General features: G+C 40.3%; 1 protein-coding gene across 15 annotated transcripts in view; it reads left to right on the forward strand.

Moving 5' to 3' along the window:
- The window catches only part of Itpr (Inositol 1,4,5,-trisphosphate receptor), a 153,440-nt gene that overhangs the window by 106,045 nt on the left and 26,306 nt on the right, over positions 1 to 21,089 (forward strand). For 9 of the 15 annotated variants that reach the window (XM_073983166.1, XM_073983157.1, XM_073983149.1 and 6 more), the window contains 12 exons: positions 4,051 to 4,505; positions 4,825 to 4,970; positions 5,040 to 5,110; positions 5,181 to 5,296; positions 9,057 to 9,903; positions 9,965 to 11,169; positions 11,229 to 11,404; positions 11,468 to 11,623; positions 14,904 to 15,057; positions 15,237 to 15,408; positions 15,592 to 15,618; positions 15,767 to 16,533. In XM_073983166.1, the coding sequence (XP_073839267.1) occupies positions 4,870 to 4,970; positions 5,040 to 5,110; positions 5,181 to 5,296; positions 9,057 to 9,903; positions 9,965 to 11,169; positions 11,229 to 11,404; positions 11,468 to 11,623; positions 14,904 to 15,057; positions 15,237 to 15,408; positions 15,592 to 15,618; positions 15,767 to 16,533 (3,792 nt within the window). In that variant the 5' untranslated portion in view covers positions 4,051 to 4,505; positions 4,825 to 4,869. The remainder of the gene's footprint in view (positions 1 to 4,050; positions 4,506 to 4,824; positions 4,971 to 5,039; positions 5,111 to 5,180; positions 5,297 to 9,056; positions 9,904 to 9,964; positions 11,170 to 11,228; positions 11,405 to 11,467; positions 11,624 to 14,903; positions 15,058 to 15,236; positions 15,409 to 15,591; positions 15,619 to 15,766; positions 16,534 to 21,089) is intronic. The other 6 variants (XM_073983217.1, XM_073983225.1, XM_073983211.1 and 3 more) reach the window with 2 other exon arrangements.

The following is a 21,089-nucleotide window of genomic DNA, read 5'->3' on the forward strand; positions in this document are numbered from 1 at the left end:
TTAAATATCAATTCAAATAAGTATTAATACATCAAAATTTTCAGTGTTCTCCATATTAAATATTGTTTATTTGTATATTATTCCTTTTCCGCTTACGAAGTGGTGGGCACTTTGCTAGTATTTTCATATTTAACTAATGAAAGAACTCAACAAGATTAATATGACATTTAGCCTGACACAAATATTTTTAAAGGTTGAATCTGGCGCCATGAGCGTAGAATCATCCGAGTATGTAATCATCTCAATACCGTCGGGAGGGCGTGGAATTGCAAAAAAGTAGATGTTAAAAAGTTTTGGGAAACTCACTGCTCTCACCATAGTATGGAGGGTATATTAAGTTTGTTTTTCCCTTTGTAATTCATTGAAATATACATTTGCGACCCTATAAAGTATATCAGGATAAAAATCTGAGTCGATATAACCATGTCCGTCAGTTGTAATCACTCTAGCGTCCGCAATAATTGAGATAGAGCGCCCGAGTGTCTTTCTTCCATAGGCAGGTCAAGTTCGAAGATCGGCCCACGTTTTGGTATAGCCCCCATATAACGGTAGGTCCCGATTTTCGGTATTTTGAGGATTTTAGCTAAATTTTTTGACCGAACTACCGGTATTTTAACATTTGAGGTTCGTTGTGGCCACAAAACATATCCACCAAAAATTTTTAACATAGTTCCAACTTTTGTTATAGCGCCCATATAACGGTACCCCCGATTTTCGGTATTTTGAAGATTTTAGCCACATTTTTTGACCGAACTACCGGTAATTTAACATTTCAGGTTCGCTGTTTATTCGCAACTGTATAACATGTTCTGATGCTGAATTTCAAGAATCTTCGCTACAGGTGACAAAGATAAGATCGGTTTATATAATTCACCTTTGCTGGCATTCTTATCTGGCTTCAGTAGCGGCACCACCCTGCCCATTTTCTATGCTTTGGGGACTATTTGATAGGACCAAGCGATTTGGATGAATTTTCGGCTCGGATAACATCTGCAACATCACCTATCTTACACTGTCTGACGGTCGCTATTGGGGCTGCTACTTTTTACAAGACCACCTAAAGGGGGTTTCTATTGCTCGAAGACCTCCTTCTATTGGTAAAAGACATCCGAATGGTGTATTGTCAATTGTTAAAAACATCCTAAAAAGGTCTTCTATCGGTATTAGACCTCCTAAAGGGTCCTTCTATTGCTAGAAAACCGCCTAAAGGTGACTTATATTGCTATTGCTAGAATGCCAGTCGTCAATTGCTATAAATCCTCCTAAAGAGGTAGTCTATTGCCTCCTGAAGGAATCTTCTATTTTTTAGAAAACTTTCTAAAGGAGTCCTCTGTTACTAGAAAATCTCCTAAAAATGTCATCCATTGCTACAAGATTGTTAGAAGGTCTCACATTACAAGAACTCCTATAAGGCCGATCATCAATTTCTAGCAACTGTTCATAAGGTGTCTTCTACTACTAGAAGACCTCCTAAAGGTGTCTTCAATTGCTAGACGACATCCTACAGGGGTATTCAATTACTATAAAACATTCTAAAGGGATCTTCTATTTTTAAAAGACATCCTAAACGAGTCCTCTGTTGCTAGAACATCTCTTAGAGGTGCCTTCTATTGAAAGAGAACCTCTTAAGGGGGTCTTCTATTGCAAGAAGACCTCCTAAAAGGGTCTTCTATTGCTACAAGACTTTCCACTATTGCTAGAAGGCCTGCTATAATTAAAAGATCTCCTAGAAGGCCGGTCTTTAATTTCTAGCAACCCTCCTTAAGGGGTCACCTATTCTAAAAAAAACTCCTACAGGGTTTTCTATTGATACTTGTAGAAGGCCTCAATATAATTTAAGGATATCGAACAGACTACTTGCCTTCAATTATGTGTGTTTACGCCAGTTGTACCCGGAATTCAGGAACAAAAACTCAAAGCTCCATAGAGTTTAACCTCTATATTTTCGGTATTCTACACTATCCAGACGCCATTGGGATCGTTAACGAGATTTGAACTGCCATTTAAGAGATCTTTCCACCTTCTGCGAGTATGGTTTTCATAACCCTTAACCCGTGCACACAATTTACTACTACCGATTCCAATGTTGCATCACTTCAGATTCTCTAGCCACTTTTTCCGCATGTGTTCACCGACTAACCTATTGGCTTCCGATATCATACAACAAAACTCTTCACGCTCATTCGCTAATTCCGTCGTCTCTGCTGTGATATTGACCAGCACAAATATGGCAAGCGGCTTCAGCAATTAACAGCAGCCGAACATCAGAGAGATTGGGCTGTTCTCTGACGAGTTGGTTTGCAAATTCTCTGTAGCCTTGCCAATTAACTTTCCCATGGTTAAGAAGAGTAAGGCTTTCAGATGTTATGAAGTCTGATGGTCTTTTGTTGGATATGATGATAAGAAAATTAACCGACCTAAGGCAAATGAGAGGTTGCCACTTCATTCCAGGTAACACGAAGGATATGTCAGATGACTTTTGGCTACGGTTCGATATTACCTTATCTGTTGGCCACAATATACTACTATTGGTTCCTATGTTGCAGCACTTTAGATGTTCTAGCCACTTTATGTCCTTTTATTTACCGACTATCCTATTGAACTCCAATGCTGACTCTGGGGTCACCAGGTTTCGTAAGGAGAAACTCATTACACTCTACTGGGAAATTAGGCCTTATTTGATGGTGATGTTGTCTCGGGAATTCAGCTCTGCTCCCCAACATCAGAGGGATTAGCCAGTATTCTGAACCATTGGTTGGTGAATTCTCTGAAGGCTTGCCAATTGGCTTCCCCATGGTTGAGGAAAGTACGGCGTTCAGCGCTTATTAAGTAGGGGATTTATTGGCAGAGATGAGGATAGGGAGATGGTATGAATCAAGGGGAATTGCTTGATGTCAAGTTACGTTATTTATCAGACATAATGGATATGTCAAGCCAACTATGGCAGCCTCCTCCTTGACGCTCCCCTCGTTTTCTATGCAAAATGTGGAGTTATCTATCTGTTCAGCCAGCATTATGCCTCTCTGGTTATGGAATGCCATAGATCGTGGTCTGATTTCAGGCGAATAACGTACGCGAGACATCTATTAATCGTCGGGCTATATACATTCAGCATTTTTATCTCAACGGTTTCACACTTGACAGCTGCCCCCATACAATCCAAGTATGGGAAACTAGAGTCACGCTCAAGCGAGATAAGTCTGTACTGATCAGACCGATGCAATAGGATTGCAAGTCCTCCACGTCCACTTCTAATCAATTTCATCATAATTCCGAAGACAGCAGGTGTTGTTCAACTTCGTTTCATTAATCTCCGCAATTCCGAGTAATAAAACCCATGATGTCATGATCAATTATCATGATAGGTTGTCAACCTTAACGCCCAGCGAACATACATAAGTCTAAAAGAAAAAAATTGGACATTTTGACCCTCCAGACTGCGAGCATAAGGCCGAATTTAATTTTACTCCTTATAACCCCCAAACCCATTGGTCGTTGAGTCCGTTATTAATAAAAGTGTTACAAACGAAGGGAGAATTTCGAACTCGTAGCCGTCATTAAGTCCGTCCCAGGGCGAAAGTCTTACATTGCGACCAAAGGCCGTCCACTTACCAAAAATTTAAAGTTAATTATAAAGTCTAGGAGGTTCCAATCCCTCCAAAATTTATATTTATCAAACAAAACATTGGGAGGTCACAACACCCAATATGAATTTGGGCGTTATGTCGGTTCACCAACAACCCTTGTTATTCATTTTGAAGGTTTTAATAGATAATTCGAAGGTCCCCGTTTCGAAGATTTCGGTTTCCCCTATGATGGAGGCTTTAAAAATCCCCCCCTCATAGAACTTAATGCTTTTTTAATTATTTATCATTCGGTCCAAGGGCCTTATATTCCCCATTCCATACCGCATATTCACTTCTTACATATTGAACCTTTCACCCAACCCCTTAGGGTGGTTGGTTGAATGTTATTATATTTAAATAAAAGAAAAACAAATTTCCCCCATTTCTCATGTTATTCTTTTTTCTGCTGATTTTCCCTTTACAGTACAACAACCCCCCAACAGATGCGCAATCACAACAACTAGCCGAAGAACATAATACCATAAAGATAACCATAAAGCAAACTACAACTGACGGTTTAATACAAATTAAGTAGAAAAAGTCAGCGAAAAAAGAAAGCCTGACCAAGAAAAAAAGGACAATCAGCAGCAGCAACAGATTGCAAGAAAAATTGCCTAGAGGACATTCACCACACATATACAGCCACATTGTCGCACTCATCCAGGTCATATCGTTATCCTCATCCTTGTGTCTTTTACATTGTCGTTGTTGTTGTTGTTGGCTGACATATGCCAGCTAACCAATGTTGGTGATATCTTTGTCTGTTGAAGAAGAATAACCACTTGGGGCCTAAGCACCAGCAGCAGCAGCCATCATCACATGTATGGCCACTTGTAGTAGAAAAAGACGACGACGAAATTGTGCTTAGGTAAGAAGGAGGTAAGTGTTGGTACTCTACACTGAGAAAAAATTAAGAAAACCGAGATAGGCCTTGGAAAGAACAAATTCAGCTCAGCACTTTGGAGGCCCAAATTTGCGACTAAACCAATTAACAAATGTAACTACCCTATCCTCTTCATCCCCATATCTCTTCCAAATCAATTTTTTTCCTCAGTGTATCTTTTGTATAGTTCCCAAAATAGTTATTAACGTTTATTCACAGTTTCCCCATATCTTTGTCTTCTTTTGTAAGCATTTTTTCCTATCCACACATTTATTCATAATACCCCTCATAACATTCATCGTTTTATTGTTACAGAGAGTGGACAAGCACACCGTCAATACAACACAAACAACAACAACAATGGGTGACAATATAATTGGTTCGGCAAGTTTCTTGCATTTGGGTGACATTGTTTCACTCTTTGCTGAAGGCAGTGTTTGCGGTTTTCTCAGCACTCTTGGGTAAGTAAGGAGTCTGTCCGTCGGGATGTTCACATTTTATGTTAACTTCTTGTGTTCTGCATCATTTAGTTTGGTTGATGATCGTACCGTTGTATGTCCTGAGGCAGGCGATTTAAATTATCCACCCAAGAAGTTTAGAGGTAAGTGACACAGACACCACACAAAGTGAGTTTCAGAGATTTTTATTGGGTTTTTTTTTTCTTTTTACAGATTGTTTAATAAAAGTATGTCCCATGAACCGTTATTCGGCCCAGAAACAATTCTGGAAGGCTGCCAAACAATCAGCCAGCTCAAATACGGATACAAATTTATTGAAAAGATTGCATGTAAGTATGAAGATTCGGATTGATTCATCAACAAAAGGTGTTACCAAGAATTAACACAACTAGGGGTCAGGGACGTAGTCAGAAATGGCTCTCGACACCAATTCGGAGGGGCGCCCAATGGAAAAAATTTTAACTTTTGCAAGTAAAATGTACCAAAACCGTATAAAAAGTTACCATTTCCCCCCTGGCTACGTCGGTGCTAGGGGTCTTCTTTTGCTAGGCCTAAAGGGGTCTTCTATTGCTACAAGTCCTTCTAAAAGGGGTCTTTTAAGCTAGAAAACATCCAAAAGTAGTCTTCTATTGTTGGAAGACCTCTTAAAGGGGTATTCTATTGCTAGGAGACCCTCTAAAGAGGTCTAAAAGACCTTCCGAAAAACCCTTTTATTGTTAGAAGACCTCCACGACAAAGGGTTATTTGTACCGGATTTACCCGAAACAACAATAATAAGGAATGAAATAATCTCTGCATTCACCGTTGCCAAGTTTCTGCTACCACCTGTTCGTCTGTAAAAAGTCCCCTAAGCTGCTGTACGTCTATAGAAAAAAGATACCAGCTATTGAAAGTCGACTAACAAGACTCCCTCAGTTGCCGAAGGTCGTCTTTAAAGACAAGCCGAAGGTCGTCTTTATAGACGAACCGAAGGTCGTCTTTATAGACGAGCCGAAGGTCGTATTTATAGACTTGCCGAAGGTCGTATTTATAGACGAGCAGAAGGTCGTCTTTAAAGGCGAGCCGAATGTCGTCTTTATAGGCGAGCCGAAGGTCGTCTTTATAGGCGAGCCGAAGGTCGTCTTTATAGGCGAGCCGAATGTCGTCTTTATAGGCGAGCCGAAGGTCGTCTTTATAGGCGAGCCGAAGGTCGTCTTTATAGACGAGCAGAAGGTCGTCTTTATAGACGAGCCGAAGATCGTCGTTATAGACGAGCCGAAGGTCGTCTTTATGGTCGAACCGAAGGTCGTCTTTATGGTCGAAAAGAAGGTTGTCTTTATAGACAAACCGAAGGTCGTCATTATAGACGAGCCGAAGGTCGTCATTACAGACGAGCTCATGGTCTTCTTTGGAAACGAGCTCATGGTCATCTTTGTAGACGAGCGGAAGGTCGTCTTTATAGACGAGCCGAAGGTCGTCTTTATAGACGTCTTTATAGACGAGCCGAAGGTCGTCTTTATAGACGAGCCGAAGGTCGTCATTATAGACTATCCGCAGGTCGTCTTTATATACAGAGGAGCCGAAGGTCGTCTTTATAGACGAGCCGAAGGTCGTCTTTATACACGAGCCGAAGGTCGTCTTTATAGACTAGCCGAAGGTCGTCTTTATAGACGAGCCGAAGGTCGTCTTTATAGACGAGCCGAAGGTCGTCTTTATAGACGAGCCGAAGGTCGTCTTTATAGACGAGCCGAAGGTCGTCTTTATAGACGAGCCGAAGGTCGTCTTTATAGACGAGCCGAAGGTCGTCTTTATAGACGAGCCGAAGGTCGTCTTTATAGACGAGCTGAAGGTCGTCTTTATAGACGAGCCGAAGGTCGTCTTTATAGACGAGCCGAAGGTCGTCTTTATAGACGAGCCGAAGGTCGTCTTTATAGACGAGCCGAAGGTCGTCTTTATAGACGAGCCGAAGGTCGTCTTTATAGACGAGCCGAGGGTCGTCTTTATAGACGAGCCGAAGGTCGTCTTTATAGACGAGCCGAAGGTCGTCTTTATAGACGAGCCGAAGGTCGTCTTTATAGACAAGCCGAAATCCGTCTTTATAGACAAGCCGAAATCCGTCTTTATAGACGAGCCGTAGGTCGTCTTTATAGACGAGCCGTAGGTCGTCTTTATAGACAAGCCGAAGGCCGTCTTTATAGACGAGCCGAAGGTCGTCTTTATAGACAAGCCGAAATCCGTCTTTATAGACAAGCCGAAATCCGTCTTTATAGACGAGCCGTAGGTCGTCTTTATAGACAAGCTGAAGGTCGTCTTTATAGACGAGCTGAAAATCGTCTTTATAGACGAGCTGAAGGTCGTCTTTATAGACGAGCCGAAGGTCGTCTTTATAGACGAGCTGAAGGTCGTCGTTATAGACGAGCTGAAGGTCGTCTTTATAGACGAGCCCAAGGTCGTCTTTATAGACGAGCCGAAGGTCGTCTTTATAGACGAGCCGAAGGTCGTCTTTATAGACGAGCTGAAGGTCGTCGTTATAGACGAGCTGAAGGTCGTCTTTATAGACGAGCCCAAGGTCGTCTTTATAGACGAGCCGAAGGTCGTCTTTATAGACGAGCCGAAGGTCGTCTTTATAGACGAGCCGAAGGTCGTCTTTATAGACGAGCCGAAGGTCGTCTTTATAGACGAGCCGAAGGTCGTCTTTATAGACGAGCCGAAGGTCGTCTTTATAGACGAGCCGAAGGTCGTCTTTATAGACGAGCCGAAGGTCGTCTTTATAGACGAGCTGAAGGTCGTCTTTATAGACGAGCTGAAGGTCGTCTTTATAGACGAGCTGAAGGTCGTCTTTATAGACGAGCTGAAGGTCGTCTTTATAGACGAGCTGAAGGTCGTCTTTATAGACGAGCTGAAGGTCGTCTTTATAGACGAGCTGAAGGTCGTCTTTATAGACGAGCTGAAGGTCGTCTTTATAGACGAGCTGAAGGTCGTCTTTATAGACGAGCTGAAGGTCGTCTTTATAGACGAGCTGAAGGTCGTCTTTATAGACGAGCTGAAGGTCGTCTTTATAGACGAGCTGAAGGTCGTCTTTATAGACGAGCTGAAGGTCGTCTTTATAGACGAGCTGAAGGTCGTCTTTATAGACGAGCTGAAGGTCGTCTTTATAGACGAGCTGAAGGTCGTCTTTATAGACGAGCTGAAGGTCGTCTTTATAGACGAGCTGAAGGTCGTCTTTATAGACGAGCTGAAGGTCGTCTTTATAGACGAGCTGAAGGTCGTCTTTATAGACGAGCTGAAGGTCGTCTTTATAGACGAGCTGAAGGTCGTCTTTATAGACGAGCTGAAGGTCGTCTTTATAGACGAGCTGAAGGTCGTCTTTATAGACGAGCTGAAGGTCGTCTAAAATTACCCTTGTGAAAGAGAAGGTGCTTCTATAGAAACTATCTGAAATAATTGGTGCTTCTATAGACACTTTCTGAAAGAATGGGTGCTTCTATAGACCCTTTCTGAAAGAATGGGTGCGTCTGTTGACCTTTCTAAAAGAATGGGTGCGTCTGTTGACCCTTTCTGAAAGAATGGGTGCGTCTATATACCCTTTCTGAAAGAATGGGTTCTTCTATAGACCTTTCTGAAAGAATGGGTTCTTCTATAGACCTTTCGGAAAGAATGGGTTCTTCTATAGACCTTTCTGAAAAAAATGGTTCTTCTATATACACTCTCTGAAAGAATGGGTGCTTCTATAGACCCTTTCTGAAAGAAAGGTTGCTTTTATAAACCCCTTCTGCAAGAAAGGGTACTTCTATATATTGTATGCACCCTTTCTGAAAGACTTTTTCCCTTCAGCTCATCTATATAGTCTTGGTTAAGCTGATACAGTCGTATATAAAGACTCCTTCCAGTTCATTTACAAAGACGGCATTCAGCTAGGATAAAGGACTCCCTTCATCTCTTTTATAATGTTTCCATCCCGCTCGTCTATAAAGTTCCCTATAGGTCGTCTATAAAGTCTCCCTCCACCTCGTCCATAAAGACTCCTTATTAGTGCACACCCTTTTCCCTATTTTCTCGCCTGCTGTTGACTACTTCTAAACGCCTTCCTTGTCTTTTCTCTTCTTTCAGCACGCTGCCGAAATAGAAAAGAAACAAAATGAAACGGAAAACAAGAAGCTCTTGGGTTCCGCCATACAATATGGCAGTGTGGTTCAACTGCTACACTTGAAATCCAACAAATACCTAACGGTAAATAAACGCCTACCTTCGCTGCTGGAGAAGAATGCCATGCGTGTGTACTTGGATGCCAATGGCAATGAGGGTTCATGGTTCTACATTATGCCCTTCTATAAGCTGCGCTCTATCGGTGATAATGTTGTGGTGGGTGATAAGGTCATATTGAATCCAGTCAACGCAGATCAACAGAATCTCCATGTGGCGGCAAATTATGAACTACTCGATAATCCCGGTTGCAAAGAAGTCAATGTTTTGAATTCTTCCACCTCATGGAAGATCACCCTGTTTATGGAACATAAAGAGAATCAGGATCACATATTGAAGGGTGGAGATGTGGTCCGATTGTTTCATGCTGAACAAGAGAAATTTCTTACCATGGATGAGTATAAGAAGCAGCAGCATGTTTTCCTGCGGACCACGGGACGAACTAGCGCCACAGCAGCCACCTCGAGTAAGGCCTTGTGGGAAATTGAAGTTGTGCAACATGATTCGTGTCGTGGTGGTGCAGGTCACTGGAATTCCTTGTATCGTTTTAAGCATTTGGCTACGGGTTACTATTTGGCAGCAGAGCTGGACTCTGAAAATGTTTCGGCAGGATCAATAGGCAATGGTGTAAATATCAGTAGTGTGGGCCAGTTACAGCAGCAGCAACAGATGCATCAAACCCCAAGCCAGCTGTTGAATATAAGTGCCGAAAATACCAAGGATTCGGGTATTGGTTGTAATTCCACCATGATAGGTGAGTTTGTAACTTAAGAGAGAATTTGTGAGAGTGTAATTTATCTTTCTATCTCTTTTAGATAAAGGCAAACTGGAGCATTATCGTTTAGTCTCAGTGCCATTTTCAACCGACATTGCCACGGTATTTGAATTAGATCCCACCACCATGGCCCGAGCCGATAGTTTAGTGCCACAATCAAGCTATGTCCGGCTGCGACATCTCTGTTCGAATACCTGGGTCCATGCCACCTCCATACCAATTGATATTGATGATGACAAACCGGTTATGTCCAAGGTATGCTGTTCCCCCGTCAAGGAAGATAAGGAGGCCTTTGCCTTGATCCCCGTTTCCCCCGTTGAAGTTCGTGATTTGGATTTTGCCAATGATGCCTGCAAGGTTTTGGTGGTGGTGACGGCCAAATTGGATAATGGCACCATATCGATCAACGAACGAAAATCCCTGATATCCTTGCTGCAGGATATTGTCTATTTCATTGCTGGCATGGAAAATGAACAGAATAAAACCAAGGCCCTGGAGTTGACCATTAAAAATCCCATAAGAGATCGCCAGAAATTGCTGCGAGAACAATATATTCTCAAGCAGCTATTCAAGATACTGCAAGGACCCTTTCAGGAACACCCGGGTGGTGAGGGCCCCTTCTTAAGGCTAGATGAGCTTTGTGATCCTAAAAATAGTCCCTACAAGACCATATTCCGTTTGTGTTATCGCATTCTGCGCTTATCACAACAGGATTATCGCAAGAATCAGGAATATATAGCCAAACATTTTGGTCTGATGCAAAAACAAATTGGCTATGACATTTTGGCTGAGGATACCATTACAGCGCTGCTGCACAATAATCGCAAGCTACTTGAAAAACACATTACCGCGGCAGAAATTGAAACCTTTGTGGGTCTGGTACGGAAAAATATGCATAATTGGGATTCTCGCTTTTTGGACTATTTATCCGACCTCTGTGTCTCGAATCGCAAAGCAATTGCTGTGACCCAGGAATTAATTTGTAAAAGTGTTTTGAGTACCAAGAATTCCGATATTCTCATTGATACTGAGGTGAAAATTGTCAAATCTCCAAGATTTGGTTTTGCCACAGCAACTGATATCAACAAACCCCTGTCACCGCTTACCGAGGTCATGGATGATGATGATAAACTGGATTTGATTTCCATCAAAACCAGTAGCACGTGGGATTTGCGTAGCCTGGATGGTGATAATGAGGGAGAGAATGTTAAATATGAGATACACTTGAAGTGGAAGGGATTGAAGGTAAGGGTTGAGATACCGCTTTATTTGATTTTTTTAATAGTATATTTCATTTTCTCTAGGAATCTCGTTCCATGGCCGATTTGGCCAATTGTGTGGCCCAGGGCAAAGAACTCGAGACTGCCATTCTAAACTATTATCGCCACCAATTGAATTTATTCTCGAATATGTGTTTGAATCGCCAATATTTGGCCTTGAACAATTTATCGCCTCACTTGGATATTGATTTGATTTTGAAGTAAGTGGTCAGTTCCTTTACCTAGGAAATTTTACTAATTTTATATTACTTTCATGTTTGCAGGTGCATGTCCGATGAAACCATGCCCTATGAATTGCGTGCCTCCTTTTGTCGTTTAATGTTGCACTTGCATGTTGACCGTGATCCCCAGGAACCGGTAACGCCAGTGAAATATGCTCGCCTGTGGAGTGAAATACCATCAAAAATGTCAATTTTGGAGTAAGTTAATGGACAAAAATATTCCAAAAATACGCAGGTTACAATTCTGAAAAATATTCAACGATTATAGCACAGAGAGCCCTATAAGGAGTGTATTTTAAAAACACATCATAGTAGTTCTGATAGCCTTGCAAGAAATCTTCTTAAAAAAACTGCACGACTACTAACCTGTAGTGGAATTCTTTAAGTCTCCATAAAATTTAGGTTAGGTTGAAAAGATGGGCGATATTAAAATCGCCACATGTCGGTATGGACATACGCTGAAGCCAGGGTTGTCCTGTTGTGCGCTCTAAATTTGGAGCATGTCTAAGTCATCCGCACAATTCACTGATATTTGCGACAAGATCAGAAGTAGGAACAAGGTGCTGTATTGACTCCTTATAAAGCAGTGCCGTTCTTTGGTATTGTTGAAGTAACGAAGTTTTTCGGCAATTCACACACACACGATCCGAACGCAACGAAAGAGCACACAAAAGAGAGCAAATGTTTTGATTTGTTTTTGTTTTGCAGCATGCGTGCATACAACCTTACTAACACACTGTCAAAAGATGCAAATATTCAGAATTTTGTGTGCCCTCTTCTTGGTCGGCAGTGTTATGAAGCATGATTTTATCATATCCCTGTTTACCCGAATGTTCATTGTGTGCTCCCTGAAAATATTTTATACAAATTCACGAGCTTTTGTAGGCTTCGTGAAAATATTTAAAAAATCCACGAACCTTTGTTGGCTTTTTGAAGATATTAAAAAAATCCACATGCCCTTGTAGGCTTCCTGAAAATATATAAGAAAAACACGAGCCTTTGTAGGCTTCTTGAAAATATTTAAAAAATCCAAGAGACTTTGTAGACTCCGTGAAAATATTTAAAAAAAATCCACGGGCCCTTGTACGCTTCCTGAAAATATTTTAAAAAAAATTCACGAGCCTTTGTAGGCTCCGTGAAGATATTTTAAAAAATCAACGAGCCTTTGTAGGTTTGCTGAAAATATTTTAAAAAATCCTCTAGAGCCTTTGTAGGCTCCGTGAGGATATTTTAAAAAATCAACGAGCCTTTGTAGACTTCGTGAAAATATTTTAAAAAATCCACGAGCCTTTGCATGCTTCGTGAAAATATTTTAAAAAATCCACGAGCCTTTATAAGTTTCGTAAAAATATTAAAAAAAACACGAGCTTTTGTAGGCTTCGTGAAAATATTTAAAAAACAACACGAGCTTTTGTAGGCTTCGTGAAAATATTTAAAAAAATCCACGAGCCTTTGTAGGCTTCGTGAAAATATTTTAAAAAATCCACGAGCCTTTGTAGGCTTCGTGAAAATATTTTAAAAAATCCACGAGCATTAGTAGGCTTCGTGAAAATATTTTAAAAAAAAACACGAGCCTTTGTAGGCTTCGTGAAAATATTTTAAAAAATCCTCGAGCCTTTGTAGGCTTCGTGAAAATATTTTTAAAAAATCCACGAGCCTGTGTAGGCTTCGTGAAAATATTTTAAAAAATCCACGAGCCTTTGTAGGCTTCGCGAAAATATTTTAAAAAATCCACGAGCTTTTATAAGTTTCGTGAAAATATTAAAAAAAAAACACGAGCTTTTGTAGGCTTCATGAAAATATTTAAAAAACAACACGAGCTTTTGTAGGCTTCATGAAAATATTTAAAAAACAACACGAGCTTTTGTAGGCTTCGTAAAAATATTTTAAAAAATCCACGAGCCTTTGTAGGCTTCGTGAAAATATTTTAAAAAATCCACGAGCCTTTGTAGGCTTCGTGAAAATATTTTAAAAAATCCACGAGCCTTTGTAGGCTTCGTGAAACTATTTTAAAAAATCCACGAGCCTTTGTAGGCTTCGTGGAAATATTTTAAAAAATCCACGAGCCTTTGTTGGCTTCGTGAAAATATTTTAAAAAAATCCACGAGCCTTTGTTGGCTTCGTGAAAATATTTTAAAAAACCCACGAGCCTTTGTAGGCTTCGTGAAAATATTTTAAAAAATCCACGAGCCTTTGTGGGCTTCTTGCAAATATTTTAAAAAAATCCACGAGCCATTGTAAGCTTCGTGAAAATATTAAAAAAAAACACGAGACTTTGTAGGCTTCGTGAAAATATTTTAAAAAATCCGCGAGCTTTTGTAGGTAAGATATGCGGCGCCAGTGTGCTACGTTATTTTTAGCGCTACGCAGTACACGAATATTTAAACCCGCCACAATACCAACCTGAGGACTGCAACAGGGTGCCTTCTCATGACACCAGTGGACCATGAGGAGGCGGACGAAGATTTTTCGGTGCATCAGCACAACAAGATGTTGTCGATGCGACGGCGATAACAGCCGTGAGAATCCCTGCCACAATCTCGTGGACAAGCTTGTCCAACCCATGCTCCTCAGGAGAGATCTTCATTATGTAGAGAAAGAGGTCCAAAGGTACAAACTGGAACCCCCCTTGCCTATCAGGCAAGCTTGAATAGCTATCATACTGATGCAGATGCGCAGGCAGTACAAAGGTACAGTGTACCTGTTGCCAAGGTTTTAGACCAATTAAGATCGGACTATGCAGCAGCATCGAACGATAATCTGCATTTGTTTAACTGTCCAGCTAAGCCCACCACCTGCCTCCCGATTCTTTATGAACGCAGCCAGTCCAGATTGCTAAATTTAAATTTTTGAGTCTGGACACAGAGAAACCAGCAGCAAATAACTGAAGAAGTTACACGAGCGAACATATTTGTGTTGCTACAATAACAACATATTGAACCACAACTCTAAGTACCTCCCTCGCAAAAGTTCTAAAATTTCCCTTAAGTGTAGTTTAACACTTTTCGAGTAGTCTTGATAATCTATTAAACGCATTAATATCCACATGTGGGTCTAAACCTTTGTTAGAGATTCATGTTTAATTGTTAGCTCCTTAACCTCACTCAAAACTATGTACAAACAAATTTGTACAGCGGCCGATGTACATAAACCATTAACTACTTTCCCTTGGTTCAAATTAAGCCACTTGATGGAGCCACATTTGCCAAATATTCCATACAAATAATAAAGTATATTTATTAGTTTGATTATACTCCACGTTGGGCGCCATTTTTAAAAAAAGTCTCGGTAAAATGTTATCTAGAGTTATAAAATGCCGTAAAATACCAAAATGTTTTCGTTATTTAATTAAAGTTCGAATCAAAGACTAATTTTGTACAAAAGTTTCAGAACTGGTAAGATTGGACACTTTTGTTTGCGTCATAATTTTACTTCGTGACAATCCGAATCTGATGTCAGCATCTTCTTTCACTTTTAGTTACGATGGCAAAAACCAACAACCGGATTATAATAAAGAAGCGGTACGAGCAAAATTCAATACCACCATAGCTTTTGTGGAGAACTATCTGTGCAATGTGGCGGCCAAAGTGTGGCTATTCACAGATCAGGAACAAAATAAGCTAACATTTGAGGTAAGTTAATGCCACGGCGAGACAAAAGACACAACATATGGGGTAAACAATTTCCACTAGCTTCTCTTAGAGTCTCGTTCGACCCGCAATAACTCCATTTGGGTGTTATATCCACCACATAACATCGGTATCTGAAACTCTAATTTGTTATCTCATATTTTATCTGTTTTATTCCACAGGTAGTGAAATTGGCTCGTGATCTAATTTACTTTGGCTTCTATAGCTTCAGTGATTTGCTGCGTTTGACCAAGACATTGCTGTGTATTTTGGATTGTGTATCGGACAGTAGCATTGATAGTTCCACAGCAGCTGGACCCAATGCTGGGCGATTCGAGGCAGCGGTAACAGACTGTAAGTATGCCAGGGAACATTTCAATACAAGGATAGCCATATAGACATGTAAACAGTTGTATTTGAAACTTATTATTTGGATATTGAAAAAGCATTTGAGATTGGCTTGGCTTATTTATAAAAAATTCAAATTATTTTTGCAAAATTTATTTTCGCCTAATTAAAAAAATAAATAAAATAAAGCGGCCGAAGATGAGGATTCAAAAATTGGTAAGTGTTCTCTAAAAGGCCTACAGATGCCAAAGGAAATTTGCAATAGAAAATAAATACACTTACCGGACACGACAAACACTGACACTTAAGAATTAAACATTCATTTCACACATTTTCCCTACTCCTCCTCCTTCCACAATTTTAGCCGAAGGTGGTGTCCTGCGTTCCATTGGTGACATGAACACCGTCATGACTAGCTTGGCCTTGGGTTCTGTTGGCCAGGTAATGGCCACACCAGCCATTTCATCACTGCAACAACGCAAATCCGTATCACAGCTAATGAAAGAATTCCCCCTGGTCATGGATACAAAATTGAAAATCATTGAAATTCTACAATTCATTCTGGATGTCCGTTTGGATTATAGAATTAGTTGTCTCCTATCGATATTCAAGCGTGAATTCGACGAATGTGACGCCCAGCAATTTGCCAATCAATCAGAAGCAGCTACTGCTACCGTTACATCGGCACCATATGTACAGACAACAACAACCGCCATTACCACAACATCGGAGAGTGGAATTAACGGCGCCGCGGCAGCTACATCAAGTGGTACTGGTGGTAACACAACTTCCAACACAGCAACATCCACCTCCACGAACACAAACACAAATACAACCTCTAGCACCAACACACAACAAGATGCCCAGGCATCAGCAGCAGCTGCTGCTGCTTTTCAACAGCGTCAAAAGAATATCGATTTAGAGTCAATTGGTATACAAGCTGAGGGTATATTCGATTGCGAAAGTGGTGATGCCGCCAATTTGGATTTAGACGGCCAGGGTGGTCGTACTTTCTTGCGGGTGTTATTACATTTAATTATGCATGATTATCCACCGTTGGTGTCGGGGGCATTACATTTGCTCTTCCGGCATTTTAGTCAACGTCAAGAAGTTTTGCATGCCTTCCGGCAGGTAAGTAGAGACAGTATAGAATGTTTAAGTACTTTTGGAATGTGAAAATTATTTTCGAATTAAGTTTTTTTAGTGAACAGCTTAATAAGGTGAGAATATTAGACGTATTTATTTGCTCAGAAACACTCACTTTGCGTCCATTGAAAATAATCAGACAAAGTGATCAGACGATACTTAAATAAAGTAATTAGAGAACATCTCATCCCTGGAAGCTTATCCTCCCCATATTAAAGATGTCCTTAGTAACTGGAGTTGTCGCTTAATTTCGGTGTGTTTCAGTAGCAGAATATAATCGGTTTTGGTATAGATGTATAAACATAATAGACTTTCCTAAGAAGAATATTGTCGATTGTCTTTCAAGACTACTTGGCGACATTGGGCGCCACTTAATTTTGTGAATTAAAAAAAATCTACAATTTCAGAGTTTTTTTTTTTTTAAATTTTCGGAAACCGTACAACATTGTTGATTAAACCTTAAGCGGTTTCTATCGGTTTTTAATATCAATTCTAATATTCAGGCTCTCCAATCAATGAATAACTTAAGCTGTAAACACATCCAACGTTTGAGTAAAGTTTTGTGTCATTTCTGGTATATGAATAAAATACAAAGTTCAATTTGTCTTCACTCTTCTACCAGAAATGACACAAAACTTTACACAAACGTTGGATGTGTTTAGGACTTTAGTGTAAAGTCGACTATATTTTCTCAGTATATCGTCGATTATGAAGAACCACATAGAATAAACACTATTTTCCCCGATCATATCCGAAGAAACAAGAGACGACTTCTTTCAAAAGGATGAATGCAGTCCCATTATATTTATGACTCATTAATATTGGGCCTCCTTTTTAACGCCGATTTAGAATCTCTTGCAGGGAAGGTTTCCATAGTAGAAATGCTCAGAAAATATGACCTGTCGAAAAATTCATATTTTGGTCAGGGATTAAAGCACTAACTTTGCCTACATGGCGGAGGTATAAATCCCACGGCGGCGGGTTCTTTGATACCGGATTGTCCCGCAACCACACAACAACCGTGTTCCGTACCGTACCGTACCGTGAGCACACACGGAAAAAGTAACTAGATCTTCGAAAGAATTGCAACATTTGAGCCGGAATAAGTGAATTGTGAGTAACGGTGAAGTCACTTTCGAATTTTGGAAAGAAGGAAGATAGGACCTCAGCCAGCTTTGTGCGACGTTACGCTGACTGATCCGAAAATATTTCAATCGACAGTTTGTCGAGCGGGAACCGGGCTCCGAATACTCGCTCAAATTTCACTCGAGAGTGAACCTCTTCCCCACCTCCAAAAAAAAACTTACCCCACCCTCAAATAAACTTGCAACAAACCCCACCAAAAAATGGCACCCTTGAGGAATTAGTCCTCCACCGCGTCAAAAATTGCCATCCAGTTGCCAATCATTAGCAGAGATTTCGTAATCAGAGACCGCCGTGTGATAGAACAGTGCTGAGGCCGTTTGACTTATCAAAAGCCTTTGATACTGTCAAACAATCTACGCTGTTTTAGGACATCGAGTAGACAGCCCTTCGACCAAGTTTGAAACGTTGTATAATCAATTATATGTGTGGAAGTCATTTGTACGTGGGATTCAGGAACAAGAAGTCCAAGCCCCGTAGAATAGAACAGAGAGTTCCCCCAGGGTTGGTTGATATCTTCCCAACTGTTTAACCTCTACCTCTCCTGCATTCCGCCCCCTCCAGACGACATTGAGATCGTACGATTGATCTTGGCATCAGGTACCTTCCCTGATGTCATAATATTCAAACCTGGCAGAATGCCTCATGTCTTAAGTTGACCATCTACATGAGGATACAAAGATTCTTCCAGTACAACAGCACAAAGGCATGCTTTTTTGCAGTACTTGCTCGGGCCGAGAGACATCCCAATCACCATACGGTAGATAGGACCCCCACCCAGGCATGTCAGGAGGCATCCTCATGATCGAGTAAGATAGGTCCAACGTTACAACAAAGAAACCCTAGATCAACAAGCCTCTGAATTAGGATTAAATAGTAGTGATCCGGATGCAGTCGCCGATGCCATAAGCAACTATCGTGTAAATGCGGTCCTTGGAGCTGAGCCACGACAAACCACAGTAGTTTTGGTTCAACCACGCTCGGGAAAGAGCAGCCGTCTAAATTCCTATTGGGCAAGGATTGACGGCACTGTGCAAAACATCTGCCCAGCGTGCGGCACAAGCCCGCACGACACCCGACACCTTTTCAACTGCCCCGTCAAACCTATTCAACTTACTGCAGTCGATATGTGGTTACATCCCATCGAAGCAGCCACGTTCCTGGATTTGGCAACCGCTGTCGAAACAAGAATGTTGTGCGTTGTAGGGTCAATCAGGTGTTATAGAACTAGCTGAAGTTGGTTAGCCTTTAGGTTAACTTTGATTCAATACAAAATTGTGTCTACTCAAAATAATGGTTTTAGAACCCATGTATGTTTGGACGACATCCGTTTCAGAAGTCTATAAAAGTTCAACATTTCCACTTGAGTTCAGTTTAAGGCCTATTCGAGGTACTTCTTTTGGTCCTATTTACAGCGATATGATCCTCCTTGTGATTCTGACATAACATAATGAAATACAATGCCCAACTAATAAGTCTGGTTGGAGGCCAATTGTTGAATAGTCATAAGTCATATTGAAAAAAATCCAATGCAATAATATTTTCTGTATAGGAAAAACAGCCATTCATTAAGAGGGTTCCACCTCGGGCTCCATTATCAACATTACAGTTCATTGCTGAAGTAAAACTTAAATATCATTTAAAAATTTTGTCCAATCTTCAAGAATTTGAAATTGACCTAGAATAATTGATCAAGTTTGAAGATGGACTATATTAAGTCCCTGATTCCTAACATAATGGCCAATTGTTGCATAGTCATAGGAAAACAAATTTCAAAAAATTTCATGTAATAATAGTTTCTGCAGGAAAAACGATAATTTAGTCCCGGTCCACACTAAAGCGATTTCTTTGAAAAAATTCATGAAATTATGCGTGTTTAGATAGAGTTTCCCACTTCAGCAATTTCATGATATTACTCTACTACTCATGAAATTTTTCAATGAAATAGCTCTAGTGTGGACCAGGACTTACGAATATGGTTCCATATTGGGCGCCATTATCTACATTAGAATTCAAAGATGGTGTAAGGATAACATTTCGGTTAAAAAGTTTCAATAGTTTTTTTGCCCTCCACCATAGTATGGAGAGTATATTAAGTTTGGTTTTCTGTTTGTAACACATCGAAATAATCATTTGCGACCATATAAAGTATATATGTATATATATATTCTTGATTAGGATAAAATTCTAAGACGATCTAGCCATGTCCGACTGTCTGTTGTAATCACTTTAGCCTTCGCAATAATTGAGCTTGAGCGCTATATTTTGGCACCCGAATGTCTTTTTTCAATAAGCAGGTCAAGTTCGAAGATGGGCTATATCGGTCCACTTTTTGGTATAGCCCCCATATAAGGGTTCCTCCCGATTTTCGGTATTTTGGGGATTTTAGCTACATTTTTGACCGAACTACCTGTATTTCCACGTTTGGGGTTCCCAGTGGTCACAAAATATCTCCGACCGAACTACCTGTAATTCGACAGTTGTGGTTCCCAGTAATCACAAAACATCTCCATCTAAAACTGTCAACATAGGTCCATGTTTTGGTATAGCCTCTATATAACGGTACCTCCCGATTTTCGGTATTTTGTGGATTTTAACTAAATTTTTTTGACCAAAATACCGGCAATTGAACATTTGAGGTTCTCAGTGGTCACAAAATATCTCCAAAAACCGTCAACATAGGTCCATGTTTTGGTATAGTCCCCACGTAACGGTACCTCCCGATTTTCGGTATTTTGTGGTTTTTAACTACATTTTTTGGCCAAAATACCGGCAATTGAACATTTGAGGTTCCCAGTGGTCACAAAACATGTCCAGCAAAAAACGGTAACATAGGTCTATGTTTTGGTATAGCCCCCATTATAGCAGTACCTCCCGATTTTCGGTAGTTTGAGGATTTTAGCTACAATTTTTAATCGAACTACCTGTAATTTAACATTTGAATTTCCCAGTAGTCACAAAATATCTCCTTCTAAAACTGTAAACATAGGTCCACGTTTTGGAACAGCCCCCATATAACGGTACCTCCCGATATTCGGTATTTTGCGGATTGTAGCTACATTTTGCTCCCGAACTACGTGTAATTTGGTCTATGTATATTAAGTACAGTCCTCCAGTCCAGTTTAAAATTTAGGTTCCAAAACCTTTATTTAAATGAGGAATAATAATTTACGTTCATAGCTCTGTTATATTTAAGGAAAGCGTTTAGAAATCCACATTTTTCGCTATTTCCTTGTAATTATATTCTTTAATAATTGTTATTATCTCCGATATTCTTCTAAAAATATTAAAAAAACGTTGTCTAATAATTTTTTGACAAAATAGAAAAAAAATCACCTTATAAAGCTGTTCGTAGAACTGTTTTCTTAGATAAAATAAATATTTTTCTTAATGCGTTT

The sequence above is a fragment of the Musca autumnalis genome, unplaced genomic scaffold, assembly GCF_047663935.1.
Source record: "Musca autumnalis isolate F117 unplaced genomic scaffold, ASM4766393v1 scaffold_1, whole genome shotgun sequence".
Taxonomy (NCBI): domain Eukaryota; kingdom Metazoa; phylum Arthropoda; class Insecta; order Diptera; family Muscidae; genus Musca; species Musca autumnalis.